The sequence below is a fragment of the Cajanus cajan genome, chromosome 7 (assembly GCF_000230855.2).
Source record: "Cajanus cajan strain Asha chromosome 7, NIPB_CcT2T_4, whole genome shotgun sequence".
Lineage (NCBI taxonomy): Eukaryota > Viridiplantae > Streptophyta > Magnoliopsida > Fabales > Fabaceae > Cajanus > Cajanus cajan.
Window position 1 is genome coordinate 38,216,328 of NC_138523.1, and position 19,934 is coordinate 38,236,261.

The following is a 19,934-nucleotide window of genomic DNA, read 5'->3' on the forward strand; positions in this document are numbered from 1 at the left end:
TTTTGTTTGTTATAAAGTCTAAGTTAGTATTGAGATAATCATAAAACTTAAGTTATGAAGGGTATACTCAAGGTGCTGCATAAAAAGAAAATTTAAAAAGAGAATTCCATAAGTTTCATAATTAAGATTTTCTAAAAATCTAAGAGAAGGACTTTAAGACTTAAGTTTGTTGTCTAAACTTCTAATCATATCTAAGGTGGATGATTTTATCTAAAACTATAGATTGGAGTATTTTGAAGCTAAAGAAAGATTGTGGAGCTGGGATATTGAGAATCAAAGTCATGAGAGTTTCGGTGAAAAGCATAGGGAGTTTCTCTTCAACTTTAAATATTTTTGTTTGGGAGTTCAATTAAGGCAAGAGAAGCTTGGTTATGATTTATGTATATTGCATAAATGTGTATGTTGTTGTTTTAAGTTGAATCGATGGATGAATTGTTGAATTTGATTATATGCATGTGTTGTTTTTTTAGAGTTTTAAGGGTAAATTCTTACGTGTCGATTTTTTTCCCCAAGCCTTATTACATGTGTTGTTTTCTTGTTGGATTCGTGAAATACATGATGTTTTGAAGCTTTGTAATGGTTTGCATGTCTTAGATGTAGTTGTAGAGCACTTTTAGTTAATGAGCTATTTGTTGTTGAGTAGAATTTAATAGGTTGAAGGCCCAAGTGCTGGGTTTTCAGATTTTTGCTCAGTAGTGGGGTCTCGCTCAACGAAACTTGATGAACTTGATGAAGCTTTGTCGAATGAGAAAAACTTGTTCAACGAGTGTAGGTACCTAGTGCGGATGATAAATGATTGTTCAACTAGGTAATCTCACTAAACGACGGATGATCAATAAAAGTGATGACATGAGGTAGTATGGGTTGCACTAAGTGATGCTTGGTCTCTGACTTTAAGGGCTAATGAGTCTCGCTCAACGATGAGGGGATCACTTAGCAAGAATGGTGTTTGGGATAGAAAATTGAAGTGATTAGCTCAGTTAGAGTTGAGAATTGAGTGAACGTTAGTCTCTATCTAGATGAAGTGTAGAAGGTCACTTAACTAGTTCCTCGTTGTGTGGTGTCTCGCCCAGCAAAACTCTTGCTTTGCCAAATGGTGATTTTGATGTTGTTGAGTTGTTTTTCTTATAGTCATGGAGGCAAGGAATCTAAATGTTGCGAGGTCAAAATATGGGTTGTGTTGTGATTGCTCTTGTTAGGAATGAGTGGTGAGTTTCATATAGCTTAGAGGACTATGAGCAAGAGGCTTTTGTAATGATGTGAGGATTGTAATGGAGTTGTTTATGTTGATTGATGCTTTATGTTGTTAATGTTGATGGTGTGTGTGTGTGTGTTGTAGTTGAGTGACTAAATGTGGGCACAAGGTTGTTGTGGCTATAGTCGAGGCATGCTTTTTATGCTTTGATGCATGTTATTAAGAATGAGAGTAGGGAAGCCCCAAACCTTTAATTCATGATGTTGTGAAGGCTTAATCCCTTCCATTCATGTTGTTTTTGAAAAGCCTTTAAAGTGATTTAAAGGAGAATGATGTGATGTGTTGTTTTACTAAGTTGTTTAGCAGGAGATACCAGATGATTGGATTTTCAGGAGCGTAGTGTTTCGTAGTCCCAAATTAGGGTGTGTTTTGTGTAAAATGTTAGTTCTTGCTTAAACGGTGGTGTGAAAATGGTATGAAGTGAGTTGTTTCATACTAGCTATTGAATGGTCGTGTTTGGATTTTATGAACCTAGATGTTGAGTTGACACGTAAGTCAATAATTGTCACCTGGGATGCATGCCAACCTAGTTTTAGAAGGGTGCATAGTATTTTTCAGGTAGATAATGGGCTAAATCCATAGAGGACTTGGTTTTGTAAACTAATATAGAAATAGGCTAGTACCCAAAGTGTTTTATACCCAACCGATAATACTAAACTTTCTTGGTATACTTGATAGTTCATAAGTTGAGGTTATTACTTTTCAATATGGTTGAGTCAAATAAACTGTTTATTATAGGAGATCTCCATTATTGTTCATGCATAACGATGCATGGTGGCAGATGGCACGATGTTGTGATATATGCAAGTTGTGGCAGATAATATTGTGTTGTGATGTGATCGTGCATGGGTCTTTGATGCTTGATGATGTTCTAAGTATGAGTCTTAGTGTTGTGTGATATATTATCTTTTGTATGCACTACCATGTTATTTATATCTTAAATTGTACCATGTTATTTATATCTTAAATTGTACCATGTTATTTATATCTTAACTTGTCTTATATTAAACTTATTTAGTAATTGATTGTGTTGATTGTAATGTTCATGTATTTGACATAGGAGCAAACCAAATATAACTTAAAGAGTATGACTTAAAGTTGTTGTGGGTCATCATGTGGATGGTTGGAGCTAGAGATAAATAATTTATTAGCTTATATAATTAGAAGATTGACTCAATGAATATTTTGTTGTTAATAGTCATGCATAAGATTATAACCTCATAAAGGATTTTTTTTTTGTTGTTGATGACTAAAAACCATTTTATTACCTTTGTTCAGGTTGTTAGTTGATTGTTGAAATCAGGAATATATACAAATTTTGTATATACGTAATATCTAAGTTTTGTGCAGCATAATGAATCTAAGATATATAATTTCTTTTTGTTATAATATATGACGTGATGTGACATCGTCATATTATTATACGAATATATGGCCTAAAGTTGTTATAATGTTGCCAGAGAAAAAAAAATACAAAACCTAATAATATATGCTTGCATTCATATAAAATTGTTTTTAAAATATAATATACTATACTTCTTATTATTTTGAAATTTGATCAACATATTATTATTATTTTATGCTATTTTTTTTTCCAAATAACACTTAATAGTAAAATTTATAAGATATATTACTCATATGTAGTAATATTTTGTTTACATTGATTATTAAAATAATATATAAATAAACTTAATATCAATTTAATTTTATAAAAATTTAAATTAGTAAGCAAAATATGGATGTACAAATGAGATTATCCCTGTTGTCACAAAGAAATCATTAATGTCAAACCTATGGCAAGGCATATGTGCTGCTTGGGATTGGATTCGACCTAATATCAGGTAGAAGGTTGGAAACGGCAGGAAGGTGCGTTTTTGGCTTGACAATTGGCTGCCTGGTCTAGGTGCAATTATTAATTATGCCTTAGTGTTTATTCCACCGATCGAGATGTCTAAATGTGTTCGTCATTATGTATCATACCAAGGAAAATGGGAAACTGACCATATTCGCGAGCTAGTGCCATCAAATGTGTGGCAATCCATCATTAGTTCGAATATCCCAATAGATTCAGTAGGAACAAATTTTGTCCTTTCGGGTTCAGCTGCAGATGGAGTTTTTTCTGTCCATTCTGCATTTGAAGTATCATCTCAAATATCAAGCCTAGATCACAAGCCCATTTTCAAGGTGATTTGGAGATGGAAGGGCCTGAAAGAACTAGAGCATTTTTTGTGGAGTGTGGCCCATGAGAGTCTAATGACAAATTCCACTAGATTCCATAGGGGTATTGCTTTGGAAGCCAAGTGTCCAGCCTATAATCATGACAATGAGGATACATGGCATGTTCTCCTTCATTGCGATTTCGCACAACAAGTCTGGTCTAAACTTTCAGTTTTCGTTAAGGCAAGAGATTTCTCAAATTCAGATATTCAAACCTAGTTATTGCATCATCTATCTCGGGATCAATCTACCAATGATAAGAGAAGCATTATTTTTGCTACAACTATCGACTGCCTTTGGCATAGGAGAAATCGACTAGTATTCCAAAACACCACAATTTCATCGAAGCAACTTGTTGCAAAAATCAATGCACATGTGAGTGTTATATCCAGCAATTGTGGCTCAGCCCTTGCAGGTTTCATTCCAACCATTTCCAACCCCTCTAATTTTTGGTCTCGTCCCCCTGCCAACCACCTCAAGCTGAATTGTGACGGATCAGTTTTTGTCCGGGGTCTCGCTGTTTGTGGTGGAGTTGTTAGAGACTCAACTGGAGCATTTGTTCTAGCTTATGCATGCAAGCTTGGAAGTTGTTCTATCACCAATGATGAAATATGGGCTATTCTTCATGGGTTTCAAATCATTCAGAATAACAACTTGCTTGGCAGAATTCTAGTTGAGACAGATTCGTTGACAATAGTTAATCCCATATTTCATGGTTATGATCACTCTCATCCAAGTTTCAATCTCGTTAAAGAAATTCAAGAATTGAGTAATCAGGTGCAGGTTGTCTCATATAATCACATCTTTAGAGAAGCCAACAGAGTTACTGATGCCTTAGCTAGAAATAACTTTTCCTTACAAGAGGACATTGTTCTTTTTAATTTTACCCCTAGTTGTATTTATTCCTTATTGCAGACAGATTTATCTACTACTTTCCTTGATTAATTTTAGTCTTTTGGACTTTTAGCCCCTTTATTTACAAAAAAAAAATGTTATACAGTACTAACATAATATAATATAATGTTAACTTTTCTTTTCATAACTCTAAATTATAAAATATCTACAAATATCCACTAGTCCTTATATGACTCTCATTTCATTAATAATTGAAATGAGGGTCGAATATGGAAAAAAAATCTACTTGATCTTGTAATCAAAATAAAATTTGTTTAAAATGGTCCAACAAAATTTGTAAGTTAATAAAATTGAAAAATATATTATTTTGTATGATTCAGTCCTTAATGAATCTATAATTTTCAAAATACCATAATTAATTATTAAATTGTTAAGTTTTTATTTTTTTGGTAAGTTATTTAAATACTACTTTAAACTAAACAATAATTTTAAGTAATAATTCCTTTTTATTTTCAATGTAAAACATTTGAACTAAAGAATATTTTTAGAATTATTATTTCAGATTCCAATTATATAAAAAAAAAACAATAAATTAAATGAGTCAAGTAAAATGACCCATTTCCTTAAAAAAAAAAAAAAAAAAAGGAAAGTTAAATGGCCCATAATTTATGTAGGCTGGATATAATAATTTAGCCATCATAACTAAGCTAGTTGTATCCTTTATTTGACTCTGCTCACATTGTGTTTGATTGATATAAGTTTATGCCTCTACTTATTAATTTACTATAGTGAATATTGTTGAATGAATATTACTATTGAATGTTGAGTGTCTCTATGTCTTCCCGAAAAATTGTAACACCAGCAATGTTTTATGGAAAATTGCTCATTAAAGCAGCAAACAATGGTTTGATGAGAGGAAATCATCTGCGATGGATGGCTTGATCTGTTGAAGATATATATTTCAGAAATACCAAATGGCTAAAATTAAACCCTCATTCATTCCATTAAAACTACACTGACATACTAGAAGAGATATTGAACATGCACATACAATACATAATGTAGTATATATATGCTATGACTTAACATAGGGAAGCTTAATTAACAAGGGCAAATAATAGTAAAACACACATCCAGCACATAGAATTACAATGGAAGTGAAGCTTTTGCTCCTCAACCACAATCACATAACTAAATTAAGGTCTCTTAATAGATGTTGGAGTCAATGGCCATGATGGTGCTAAGGTTCATGGGGGTCATAATGTCAGAGGTTCCACTGAAGATGTCTCGCACGATGAAACCCAAAGCACGTTGAGATGGGTGATAAGCGTCCCAAAATGCGTAAGTATCACGGTTTGGGCAAAGGTTTGACACAGCGGTGCATGTTCCCAACCCATTGAAACGACCTTGACCGCAACATGCTATCTTTGATGTAACAAAACCTGCACCCACCAACAATAATACCATTAGTAGTTAGAAATATTGGGTCATAGCAACTTCAAAAATCAAATGGAACCCAAATGAGTAAAATTTAAGTGTAAAGTCATCTTAATCTTGCGTCTTCTTCACTGAATTCAAATTAGATCATGCACTTGAAAAACAATTTGATGGTTTTTTTTTTAATTTAAATGAGTAAAATTTAAGTGTTGCTTAATTTTTAAAATTACACTTTTTATTATCCAACTTTTAAATTTTTTTGTAAATTTAATCATTCCATTAATTTTTCGTATTATTTCATTAGTTACAAAATTTTTAAATTTTCACATGTATAAATGATGACATGATATAATGTGACGCATCAATAATAAAAAATTGTTACGTTAATAATGGGTCAATGAAAAAAGATAATCAATTAAAAATGATAGAAAATGTGAAAATTTAAAAGTTGGTCGATAAAATATACAATTTTAGAAGTTGGATGAAAAAAGAAATGTAATTAAATTTTGTTTTTTAAGTGCAAATACTAATTTATAATGGGAGGAATGAATGGATTTTGAATAGAATAAAAGAAGTGAAAGAGAGTAAATGTTAAGACCAAATCTCTGAGGGTCGGTGATGAAGTTCATGTTCATTTGGAAGGCATTGACAGCAACGAAAACTTCAGAGCCAACTTGGGAGTTGATTTGTCTGGTCATTTGGACCAAAAGTGGGTTGAAAATTTGTGAAGCTTCTTGTAACTGAGGCACACACTCTCCATTTCTACTCCTTGTAGCAAGCTGAGAAGGAACACAGCCCAATGGACCAGTTCCCGTCACAAGCACCCTTCTAGCTCCCAACTCATACAATCTCTGCATCATCATTTGCATGTAGCACTTAAATTAAATGAGCCCATAAAAGGAAGTAGACGACCCATCAATTATGATTTATAAAGGAAGTAAATTGACGTGAACATAGCTGATTATTTTTTCTTCTCTTGAGATCAAGGACTTGTTTCAGTTGTTCAACGAAAACTCTTTGTTGGTTTTATATCTCTATCATGAATAATGATATACTAACCTCTAGTTTGTGTCCAAATTTTGCACTAATTCACGTACATTTTCTTTTCTTATAGTTTTTATATAAATTATAAGAAAATAAATAATACGATTCACAAAATCAAAAGGTAAATAAACGAAAGTCTATCGAACCTGCGTTATGGTAACTAAAATGTGTCCATTTCTTTTTTGGAGTCTCAAGTTACACCTTACTATGGAGCGAGAAATCATTTTTTTTCTTCTCAAATTTTAGGCTCCACTAGGACCAAGGGGGACCAATTCAAGTAATTAAGGAGAGAAGTGTCGGGGAGTAAAGGGAAAGGAAAGGTATTCAAGTTTCCATTGAAAACTTTGGAAGTGTCTTCATCAATGAGTTACGTTAATGGAGAGAGTTTTTCTGTTAGTTTTACCTTGAAAGTTGAAAGGGAAAGGAAGAAGGAAGTGGGTGTTTTAGAGGCCAATCGTAATCACATATTGTTGGAATCTGTGTGATGAAATAGTATAAGAATGAAATGAAGTACCATAAGAATGTTTCGATACTCTGAGATAAGGTAGCGACAGAACTGAGGGACAGTGAATTGGCGAGACCTGGCAGAGACAGGAGTTAGAAAATAGTTGTTAACAAAGTCGTTACCACCGAGCGTCACGAGCACGAGTGCCCCATTCACGAGTCTCTTTGCCTGCGCTGCACCCACCTCTGCACTTAACCGCTGCTGGTACTGCTCGAACAGCGCAAACTGCTGGAACATTCTCAAGATCCCCACCTACACCAACACCAACACAATTAATTGTGGTTCCATTACATAATAAATTAGTAATAAACAAAATTATGTGCATTTATTTAGTTAAAGACATATAATTTACAAATTGTATGCCGGTGTCGTTAAGGATTCCAATCCCTGCGGAAGCGAAATTGGCCCCAACTAATAGCTTTTGTCCGCTGAGTTGAGGGCTCAAGTAAGGTAAGGTGGATTCAGACCCAATGTGCTGGCCTGGATATATATATATATATCATGGAACAATATAATTAATAATTTAATTTTAATATATGATCGATCATGCATGCATGTCTTAATTTTAACATATGATATAATATATATATATAATGAACTGACTTATAAGGTCAGGGAGGTTGTAGCCATTGGAGAAGCGACCGGTGGGGCGATGGGTGGGATAATCGATGCCGTAGGGAGGGGAGTCCGCACGTGCGGTGGTTGGAAGGTAATCGTTGTTGCCACTGTCAACCAGGGAGTCTCCGAACACAAAGAAAGCGCGAGCACCTTCTGCTCTTTTTGTGCAAACAAATGTTACCACCACCACCAGGCTCAGCAGCCTCATTAACACCACTCTTGTTCCTGACATCATCAACACCTTAATTACTTATATTATATCAATAATATATGCTTCTTCCCAATCCTCTAATTCTGCCTCATTCTGCATTCTAGGATTGCTCTTATATAACCCAATGCCATGCCCCTCTCTCTTTTTTACTTTTCGGGTTATTTATTATGTTCCATGCATTCTGTTACTCTCTCACTCTCCGTCTCGCTCTCGCTCTCACCCATGTTTTCTTACAGTCAATAAATGTTTTTTTGTAAATTAAGATTTAAACATGTTCATATTCAACTTGTTTGACTTTAATAGTAGGCCAATCCCAACATATATACGATTTATAATGTCACAAATCTCATGAATTCCGAACTTGAATCACAGTACTACTAGTGCTAGTTCACAGGAAAAGTAAACAAAAGCACTTTTATGTTTATGTTTATCACTTTGTATTACTAGCCAATCGTTAATTAATGTCAAATATTATTAGTTTTTTCACCGACAATTAATTAAACTCTGATAACCTGTCTGGCGTGCTCTCTCTACATGCAAATGTGGTTTATATACATACACGTATATGTAAACAAAAAATACTCAAATAAATGCATTATCTGATCTTCCATTAAGTACTAGTAGTAGCAGCATGTGCAATAATTTCCTAATAAACAAAATCTTACATTGTTACAATATAGGGATCAACACGGGTTTACAAATTTTCATAGATTTTTCATTGGAGTAAGATCTATTGCATGATGATTAAAATAAATTTACGAGAATTTAAATTTAAAGTAAATAATATATATTAATATAAAGATATGTGTAAGTCTCTGTTGAACAATAATAAAATACTTTTCTTAAAAGATGTATTTACAAAATAAAGTAAAAATTATATAATCTTTAACTAGTTTTTATATGATATGTAATTAACTTTTTTCTTATAATAATTAAAAAATTGGTTGATGAAAACTATTGACACTTGATAGTTTAAGAGTACCTAATAATTTTACATAAAGATAATTTATTAATGACATGTTTTAACCGTAATTAATAAATCTGACTATATATTGTTTTAAAAAAATTGAACATGAAATTAATCCTAAGTATGTTATGTGTCTTTCCTTTGGTTTTTTTTTTCGATGAGAAACATTAATTCCTTTGGTCTATTACAATATCTCCACTCTACATTGTATCATATACTTCATTTTATTAAAAATGGAAAATAATTTGTTATAGAGTTTATGAGATTCTCAACACTTCTGATTCCAAATGGATCTATTTAAAATATTTTTTATTTACAAAACTCAAATTAGGAAAAGTGGTCAAGTCAAGTGATTGACGTGTTGCTACTTATTATGGGTTAGTGGGTTACGGCTAATATGCCCATAAAGATTTGAAGTTATTGCATTGACAAACGAGGAACACCGAACACACTTAATGTTCTGTTCTCCATGCTACACTATATCAACCAAGGATATTAGATAAACACCCGAAATTTAATGCACCAAGACCAAGCAGTGTCCTTTTTCAATTTTGTTATTCTTTTACTACTATCTTCCTTTTGCTATGTATGCCTCTTTAGTATTGCAAAATTTAATATATAATAAGGAATATGATACAAACCTATAAGGTAGTTGCTATTGAAATAGGACCTTTCTGAAAAATCTTCTCATTGAATGGCTGTATGATTGATGAACACTATTCAGTTCATCTTTATTCGTCACCTTTTTATGAACATTTTTTATAGGAGGTAATTTTGTTCTAGATAACATTTATGATTTATGAGAATATTCAAATCTTAATTTATCATTTCATAAAAATATAATTTCTATCCAATGGTGTAGCTCAGTAAGCAAGACACACCAAAAGTTTGTTAGGAAGAATTTAGGTTTAATTCTTATAGAATACATATTTAAGAAGAGACGATGAGCTTTAAGTAATTAAGTGTGGGTATTAAGCCTTGAACCATTGATTGGTTTTGTAGCTGACTTAAAGGACCGAATCTTGTAATAATATCTTGAAATTTCACTAATTATGGTAATTGTAAAAAAATACTTTTATTAGTCTAATCCTCACGAATACTTATATTTGTTATTTAATATATTATCACATTTATAAAAAAAAAAAATTAAGAGGGCCATTAAATAATATTAATCATAAATAAAATTATGATAACTAACCGAATTATTATTTAACAAATTTAATAAAATAAGTATATAACAATTTTTTTAATTGGATCATTAAAAAAAAAAAACTTGTGATTCAATTTTTCCGTTGAAATTTTGCATCCCTTGTCTGTCGGTCTTCAATATAGCTGGGCCTAAGATGGATAACGTGGCATTAGTATGTAAAATTTAATGCAAAGGGTGAGACTCACAGCAATTATATACTCCTAGTTCTATTGCCCATTTAATTTTTTCATTATAATTTTAATGCGTACATATTTTATAATTTTTATGAATATATATAAATTTTAACATTTTTTTATTAATTTATATTATATGTGCCAAAAGAAAAAAGATAAATATTGCAAATTCATAGAAATAATATAAATCGAATTAAAATATCTATTTATATTTATTATTTATTTTATTTTATATTAGGAACCAATTCTTTACATTAAGTATTTCTTTTGAATATAAATTTATAATCGAGATCAATTATATATTTCAATTTTTTTTATTTTTAAAATTCTATTCAACTTATATACGAAAAACGGAGATTGTGTGCTCATAATTTGGTAAACATCAATTTTTTTTTAATCATAAGATAAATTTAACGTAAAATTTGCACCTAAAGTTAATTTAAGTAAGTTTTCTACATCTTAGTTTTTTTTTTATAAAGATTTTAAGCTTAATTTATCTTCATAAATCTGACTAGTAAAAGAATGGTTATTTGAGTTTTTTTTTTAATGTGCTTTTAAGCTTTATAAATTCTTATGATATATTATCTCTAATTAATGCGGCTTTATTATTTTTTTTTTTAATACATGCCTTCTATGTCAACATTAGTTGGAATTTGAATTTAGCTTGTGAATAAGGATGTGAATAAGGATGACAAAAATACCTGCACCCGCATGTATATGCGGGTAAAATCTGCTACGATAATAAATGGATAGGCTAATTGGGTACTCGCGAATAATGGGGACGGATAATTTTTTACCCGTTTATAAACGGGGCGGGGGCGGGTATGATGATATCCATACTCGCGGGTATCCGTTTAATAATTTCTTAAATATTCTAATTATATTTGTACCACATAACCCTAAAACTATACTCTCTCATCTTTTTTTCTTACAAAAGAGAGGTTGATTAAGTTACCAACATGCGTTAAGCATGTTATAGAATTATGTTGGATGTAATTTAATTAATTTTCTAGCTTTGATTGGACCAATAAAATTTATGTATTTTAAGTTGTTTACTTGCGTTTAAAATTATAAGAGATTGAATTATTGTAGCTTTGTGATGAGACTTTAACTTACTTGTGAGATAGATGTATTTTATGTTATTGATTATCTTGCATTTTTATTATTATTTCAACAAAATTAACGTTAAATACAAGTTCAAAATTAACATTGAATTTTTATTTTTAATATTTCAATGACATTAAATATAAACTTAAAATTATTTGTAATATAATTTTTTAAATTTCTTAAAAAATTTATAAATATCCATGGATATCTGTGGGTATTCAAGAAATTCATGAATACCCGCTTAATAAATACTCGCGCGGATATGAGATGGATATGAAACCAATTTTTATCCAACGAGACTAGGACAGGTTTACTATTACCTGGCCTATGGGCCATTGCCATCCCTACTTGTGAATAATATAACAAGTAATCAAATGATAAATTTAATATATACTTTGATACTATATTTAGGTTTTAGGTCAACATCATTTTTACCAAAATAACTTGAAAAGTGAGGAGGTAGTTTAACTTAAGAAAAACAAAAACTTATGTGCTCATTTTTTAAACATTAAAAAACAATATTATTTTTATCATAACATATTGTGATACCATGTTAGATATTTGACTATTTTATTCCCACAAAAGGGACTCAGAAAGAGAAGGTAACTATACTTAAAAGTTCTTAAACGGGGTAAGATACACGATTAATTTATTCACACCAGTCTAATCAAATTACTTCATTCAAAACGCGTAACTTACCTACTTAAAGTGCTCTTAAAAGCACTGGTAGCCTCTATAAACAGATATTTTCACAGATTACGTAAATCATCATGATTGGCTTGAAAATATCCACACGAAAATGTCGACATCTTGTCACTGTATTTTTGTAATGCATGCGTTAAATTTGATTGGAAGGACAAGAGACCTTATTGGACAAGAGACCTTATTGTATTTATTATGTTAATTAATTAAGGACAACAGATTTTCTAGGCATTAAATATTTACCCAAGTGATGATATGATATGATACTACTAGAATGCTATTGCTAGGTGCAGGCACTTGGGTCACTTTCTAATATTAATGATGAAATGCAATTGTTGATCATCCGAACGACTATTATTATTATGTAACTGTTTTTATTTATTGGGTGGGTAGAAAAAGCACTACATGGAGTTGAGCATCCACGTGAAGTCGTGAAGTACATAAATCGACAAAAGAAAAAAAATTACAGTAACAAATGACTGAGGCTAAGCAGCGAAGGTAGATCGATCGATCATCCATCTCAGTATTTTCCCATTGTTTCAACTGACAGACACACCACTAGCTGGACAAAGCTAAGATCAAGATGACGTTTTCCACATATAGGAAATTTCCCAACTTTGTCAAGGAAAATAGTATAACGTGAATTGCAAATTTCATAATAAGCTAATAATTTACCATGTTAATTGCATTATCTACACTCAAAACTTTGATTGAATTAATCGCCATAGATGCTTTAAGGATGGTGTGGACTAATGATAGTCTAGCTTTGCAAATGTTGCTAGAGAAAAGGTTCTCGGAATGCGTTTTTCTATTATATGGTTTAGAGGAATAACGTATTTTTATCGGATAAATATAATTTTAATATTGATGAGAATCAATTCTATAGATATTAGACCAATCTTTATGTTTCATGACATGTCTTAATTATAATTACTGGATCAAAAGGCTTAATTTGTTAAAGTACATTTGATACACATGAAGATACAATATATGTAAAATAAATGTTTAAATTATTTGACAAATTTTTATTATGTACATTACTCTAGTAATAGACATCATATATAACAAAATAATGCTAAACTTACTACAATATTATTTTTAATATTATTTATCTTTAAAAAGAATTATTGAATATTTTAATGGGATGATATTAGTAGTGTCAATAATAATAATAATAAAAATAAGAACAATAATAATAACGATAATAACGATGATATTAATAATAATAATAATAATAATAGTGATAATATTGATAACAAAGATAACGAACCGGTAAATAATAATAGTGACGGTCGACTTCAATATTAGAAGGAGGCATAAGATGATGGACAATAAAAACAATAATGGTGGGGTGGTGGTGGTGCATTAACAAAGGCAGTTTTGATAACTATATTTATCTTTCGAGTCTTTTATATTTTGAAAAAAACCCTTTGTCTAATATATTATTAAGTAACAAAATAGAGTTTTTGTTTTATTCTTTTTTATTTAACTTGTCCTATCACATGATCTTTTTGTAAATCAAATGAGAATAATTATATTTATTTTTTCAGTACCATTTTTTTTAGTAAATTAAACAAATTTTATTAAGTCAAAAGACAGTCTTAGATTCTTTGAACTTTGAGTTTTAATGCTAAAAAAATAAAACTTTTATAAGAAAAAATGTCTTCAAAAATATCTTTAAAAATACTTATCAAACGAAGTGTAAGATACAAATCGTTTATAAGACGGTGTATATCATACAAGACATAATTTTTCTCATATACATAATGCTTCTTATTTATTGAGATTAACGACAAAAACTTCTTGAATGTATCATTTCTTTAACAAATCGAATTAGAAGATTATTTTAAAACTCACAAATCTGCTAAAGAGAACAATATCATACTTTTTGTCAAGACCAAGGACAAAGATTCTCAAAGTCATGGAGAAAAATAAATAAAGTCATTACTATTGCTGACATTGTTTCTACAAGCTTCATTTAGTATAAAAAGATGATAAATAGCCTCACTGATAAGATAAAAGGTACCATTTGATAAAATATATTTAATATTTGCATTAAATAAGCTGAACAGTTATCTATCATTACAAGAAAAGATATGATGAACATAAACGAATCAAACTTGTGAGTTGAACTCAAAGTATTGCAACGATTATCTTCTCTGAATTTCTATATAAGAAGATTCAAAGGTCAAGAAAGAAATAGACACACATATATATAAAATAACAATAATGCTTATTTAAAATAAAATGAACTTACGTTCATTTTCTCAAAACTTTTATTATCATTATCCTAAGGGTTAAGATTAAAGAAATAGGTGCAATTTTTATTGGAAAATAAATGTTTTTTAATATAATAATTTTCTTCTTTTGTATTTTATTTTCATCTTCAGTTCTTTAATTAATTCTAATGTTAACAAAATTGTTTTTTTCCCTCCAGTTTTATTACCTTTAAGATTAATTTTAAATTATTTATTATATATAGACATATTAAACATTTTATCGTCAATAAATTTTCTTTTAATTATTTAAAACTACGTCTAAAATTAAAGGGTCCCAAAATTAAATGTTAATTTTTTTTTGGGTCTAAAAAAACTCGATTCTCCTGAACCCAAATATAGTATAAAAGGACCCTATATCATTTTCTCATGACATCTACCCTGGCACTACCATTTAATGGCGCCAATCAATAACTAAACCTGCTTGAATTGATCAAGTATGTTGGACATCAACTAATATCATACTTTTATTAGGGTTGAAAAATAAAAGTAACAATAAAGTGATGAAAATAAATTACTTGATAAAAGTATGAAAGAAAGCAAATTTTCTTAAATAGATAATTACATCTTATTAATGAAATAAGGTTTTATATATCAGTAGTTCCCGAATTTATAACATTTTTTTAATGTCTTTAAATTTTTTTTAAAAATTATAACCGAGACATTGATTATATATATATATATATTGTAATTAAGTCTCTGAAATTAATTATTGACAACTTGAAACCACAAGAATAAACAACAATTTGTGATGATTTTATTAATTTTAAGAACTTATTTACAAAAAAATAATGAAAAAATTAAGGATTTAATTTTTATTTTTTATTTTGCTTTAAATACCTAAAATTTTATGTAAATCATTCAAAGTTTCTTCAATATTAGGCTGAAATTCAGTGGGTTAGACTCAAACTAATTAGTAAAACTTACATATATAATTTATATAATGATATAAAATGAATTGAACACAATAAAAAATGATTTTATTATTGAGTGTTTTAAAAGTTTCAATTAAAAATGTTTAAGTTATTAAATATTTCTAATTACTTGAAGCATAAATATTAAATATATGAAATATTTTTCTCATAGCTACTTTATATTTTTGTTTATTGAATTAGTTGTCTAAGAATATTAGTTATATAATATTTTTTTATCTATTTAATCAGAGCTTTGTTATAAAAAATATATAGACTAAATAACTTTATATATTTGATCTAATATTTTTTTCTACAACATATATATGATCTTGATTAAAAATTAGTTAATAGTTACTGTTTTGTTTTTATAAATTTTACTCTTAGAAGCATGAGGACCTATGTTCAATCCTTATTGCGACCATCTTTGTAATCTTTCCTATCTTTAAAAAAAATTAACTTTTTTTAATTTTAATAAATTAAATAATTGAATCTTATATACATAAAACCCCAAGCGTGTGGTTCAGCGGTAGGGGTTGATTCACGCTTAAGCAAGGTCAGGGGTTCGAATCCTGCCTTGTGTATGCAGCCGCGTTAAATCTTGGGGAAATTAGTCACTGCTGTCGGGAGTGGATACTCCAGGGACGAAAAAAAAAAAATCTTATATACATAAACAAATGCAGTATTTAACATATCTATTTTAACTAGTTCACAAACCATTCAATTTGTTTACATCTTTAATCACAAGCTCAATAATGCTAACTATATATATACTACCATTTCAAATATCTTTATTCTTAAATCTGTGTATCCTATTATTATTAATTAACTAATCATGCTATGCTGTAATGCATGCTTCATATGAAATTCAAACGTGCTTACTTCACAATAATAAATAGAATTATTGGTACTTTTTTGTTTTTGTTTTTGTTTTGGTACATTGAAATTTGTAGTATCATAAACACTTATTTTTCACTTGGAGAACACTTTCATAAAAATGAGCCAACATGTCTCTTCATAATCCATAATTAGTACATTGTACCAAAAACTGCACAGGTTTTGGGTCCCCCTTCTCAATAATTTTGCTTGGTGGTTCATTCATTATTATAAGAGAATATTGGCACTCATATAGTATAAATCTATAGTTTTATTATTTACGACACTCATGTAAGTAATGTGATGAATGAATACTTTTCGTAATGGAAAAAATTTAGACAATTATTTGAGATGCACTTTTTATTCTGAGATTTCAAGCATGTTAATGTGTTTTTTTTCTTCTTCTTAGAGATGGACGGGATTTAAATAATTTTGGTACGAATATATCATGCAATTTCTTATAGTCACGCTTGTGAAACATGACAAGCCTAAATCACTACTAAATATTTCATGTGAAGGTACTAAAGTTTTATAAAAACTGTGTAGAATGATATATCTGAAGTTGGGTTTTCAGAAGAAATCTATAAATTTATGAACTTCAACTAAGGACTAAAGAGAAGAGTGTATGAGAAATATGGTATTGTGATATGGTTTGGCACTTCATTCAAGCATGCATGGCTCCATTTTTATCCTATAAGATGTAGTTTAAACAATAAAATATAAAGTAATAGTTATTGATTAAAAAATAAATAATTAAATTTAATAATTTCATTCTCTATTTTTTATATACATATATTTTGTTGACATGTTTTCAGAGTTAGACTAATGTAAATGGTATTATAATACATCAGTTTTTTTCTTTTCCGAAAAAATACCACATTGGTTAACAATAACTAAAATACTATAGCTGACATTATTTTAAAAAAATCACCACATTACTTGTTACATATTAAATCGATTGTTTTTCTTTTCCACCATTAAATCGGTTGTTAAGCTACCGATGAATACTAATTTTTTTCTTGGTTGGTTTGAGTATATAAATTTTTAACTGTGCTTAAAAAGGATTGTATTACAAACTTGCGATAATCAATTAAAAAATAAACTATTAAAATTATAAATATTTATAACAAACTGTAAATTTAATTAAATTTTAATATTTAGTTTTTTATTTAATTACATTTCTTCATTTTACTATTCATAATAAGTTTCAAAAGCTTCGAAAAAGTTAAATTATTCATTAGCTAACAAGAAGAAAAAAAGAGAAGGAAACCACAATTCTTTGGGATTTAGTCTATCTCTTGAACATTTAATATTTTTTTATTTATTTTTTCATTTTTAAACTTTTTTTGGGATATGTTTTCCAATTCTTGGCTGTTCACATTAATTCAGGCAAACAGCCCGTCTCCGTCATATCATATCCCAACGATCTCTGCGGCCAATCAATTCAATTCACTTCTCAAAAATATTTTTGTTTTTTTCCTAACAAAATTATCCTCATGGAAAATTTTTAATTAGCTCATCTAATAAACTTATGTAAAATTTTGTAATGAATGTTTACAACAAAGTTATTCAAACCCATTATTTGATTTAGGTACGGCAACTAGGCGGAGGCAGGAGTGGGTGGGTTTTATGTTTCTCATTCTCGTCCCCGTAGATTTAAACTGCCTCCCCTGATATTTATTGGATAAAATCTGGGTATCCATCTGTAGGTTTAGGTTTCCTCGCTCCCGCTCTTATTTTTTTTTATATATTATTATTATTATTATTTTTTATAAATAAATATGAACAAATTTTTAAAAAATAAAAGAAAAGTAAAATAATAACAATTTTTTACATATAAATATTTCTAATTTTAGTTTATATATATATATAAATAAATTTTTAATTATATTATTAAGCGGGGTGAGGGCAGGGACGAGTATGGGGGCGGGGGTGGGATGGGGTGGGGTGGGGCAGGTATTAACATTCTCATCCCAGTCCCCACCCCCGATTTTATCAATCAGGAAAAATTCCAACCCGAACCCAATAAACACGGGTTTTTCCTGTTCAAATTGCGGCGAGTTCGGACAAGTACTCATGAAACAGGTTAGATTGTCATGCCTAATTTAATTAAGTTAATTTTTAAATCTATCTTATTTTACATGGAATAACATTATAAAATATTTATTATGTTATTATTTACTAACAAGAAAAAAGACACTTTGCAAATTTATAAAAAATAATATTTTTTAAAATAAGTTAATAATTACTATCTTTTTAAAAAATAGTTATTATTTTGTATATGTTCTATACAAATAAATATTTAAAGTTGGTATTTAAAAATATAAATATATGAATATAATTTTTTTTATATATATTTTATTATAGATATGTCTTTTCTTAACATATTATCCATAAAAATTATTTAGGCAGAATTAATAATAATAAGATATAAATAGTTTGCATAAATAAAATATCAAATAAATTACATAAAAGAATAAAATTTGCAAAAATTTAATAATTCTTTTAAATTTATATCTTATAAATTTCAATTATTAACTTGTCAAAATTAAATATGTTCTAAGAAAATATATCGTTAGTACTAATATACTTTTTTTTTTCCGGATTTGCATTAAAAACCTTCTATTTTGGAATACGTTTCGATCATGATAACTTGAATACTTGATACAGTAATTTCGAACTCTATTAAACATGCTAACCAATTTTCTTGGTATTTGTTAATAAAGCAAAGGTTAAAATACCTTTTTAAGTATCATAATTTCACTTATCTCACTTCTTAGATCTTATAATTTATAATATATATATATTTTTTTTTTAATTTTACACTTGTAGTTTTTTTAATCTCTTAATCTTTATCATTATTTGTTTTTGTAACATCATTTTTTATTAATATAATTTAATTTTATATATTTGATATTGAAATTATTGTAAATTATGTTTTTCGACACTTTATATGTTTTTTTATACTTTTATTATCTGTTAGATATATTATTGAAAAATTGAAAACTTCTATATTATCAATACAAAATAAATAGCATTATAAAAACGTAAAAAATATTAAAAAATAAATATAAAGATTAAAATATTTATTTTAAATTATAGAAATTAAAAAGTAAAATAAGTGAAACTTTAAAACTTAAAAAATATATTTTAATTATAAATTAAAATAGAAAATTTTCATTAAAAAATAAATCTGTATACTTGTCATGTAATTTTAATATAATTTTTAATAAAGTTTTAACATTCCTGAACTACTGTGTTTGAGACACTGATTAGCATAACCAGTAAAATAAAATAAAGTAAGTTTTTGGTAAATACATGAACATGAACCGTTTTCATGTCTTGTTATTTTGAGAACCTCGTGTTTTAGGAAATGCTGAGGTTCCAATGACTTAGGGTTAGGGGTTGCTTCTAAAAGAATTAACGTTTAATGTAATCTACATTCAATCCAATAAAGTACTACAACAATTATTTTGTATCTTTTTTTTCTTCATTGACCTGTGTGGTGAACCCTTTTTTTTATTTTTTATTTTTTATTTTGGATTTTTAACCAATTTTATTTTTGTCTAA

At 28.8% G+C, this 19,934-nt stretch overlaps 1 protein-coding gene across 1 annotated transcript; it reads right to left on the reverse strand.

Annotated features, from left to right (window-relative positions):
- Positions 1 to 5,306: 5,306 nt before the first annotated feature.
- Positions 5,307 to 8,267, reverse strand: LOC109818119 (GDSL-like Lipase/Acylhydrolase superfamily protein). The gene is made up of 5 exons (XM_020383522.3): positions 7,917 to 8,267; positions 7,666 to 7,793; positions 7,323 to 7,565; positions 6,363 to 6,615; positions 5,307 to 5,769 (listed from the first exon to the last, which is right to left on the reverse strand). The coding sequence occupies exons 1-5, from the start codon at positions 8,164 to 8,166 to the stop codon at positions 5,534 to 5,536; spliced, it is 1,110 nt and encodes a 369-aa protein (XP_020239111.1). The 5' UTR covers positions 8,167 to 8,267; the 3' UTR covers positions 5,307 to 5,533.
- Between the last annotated feature and the right edge of the window lie 11,667 nt (positions 8,268 to 19,934).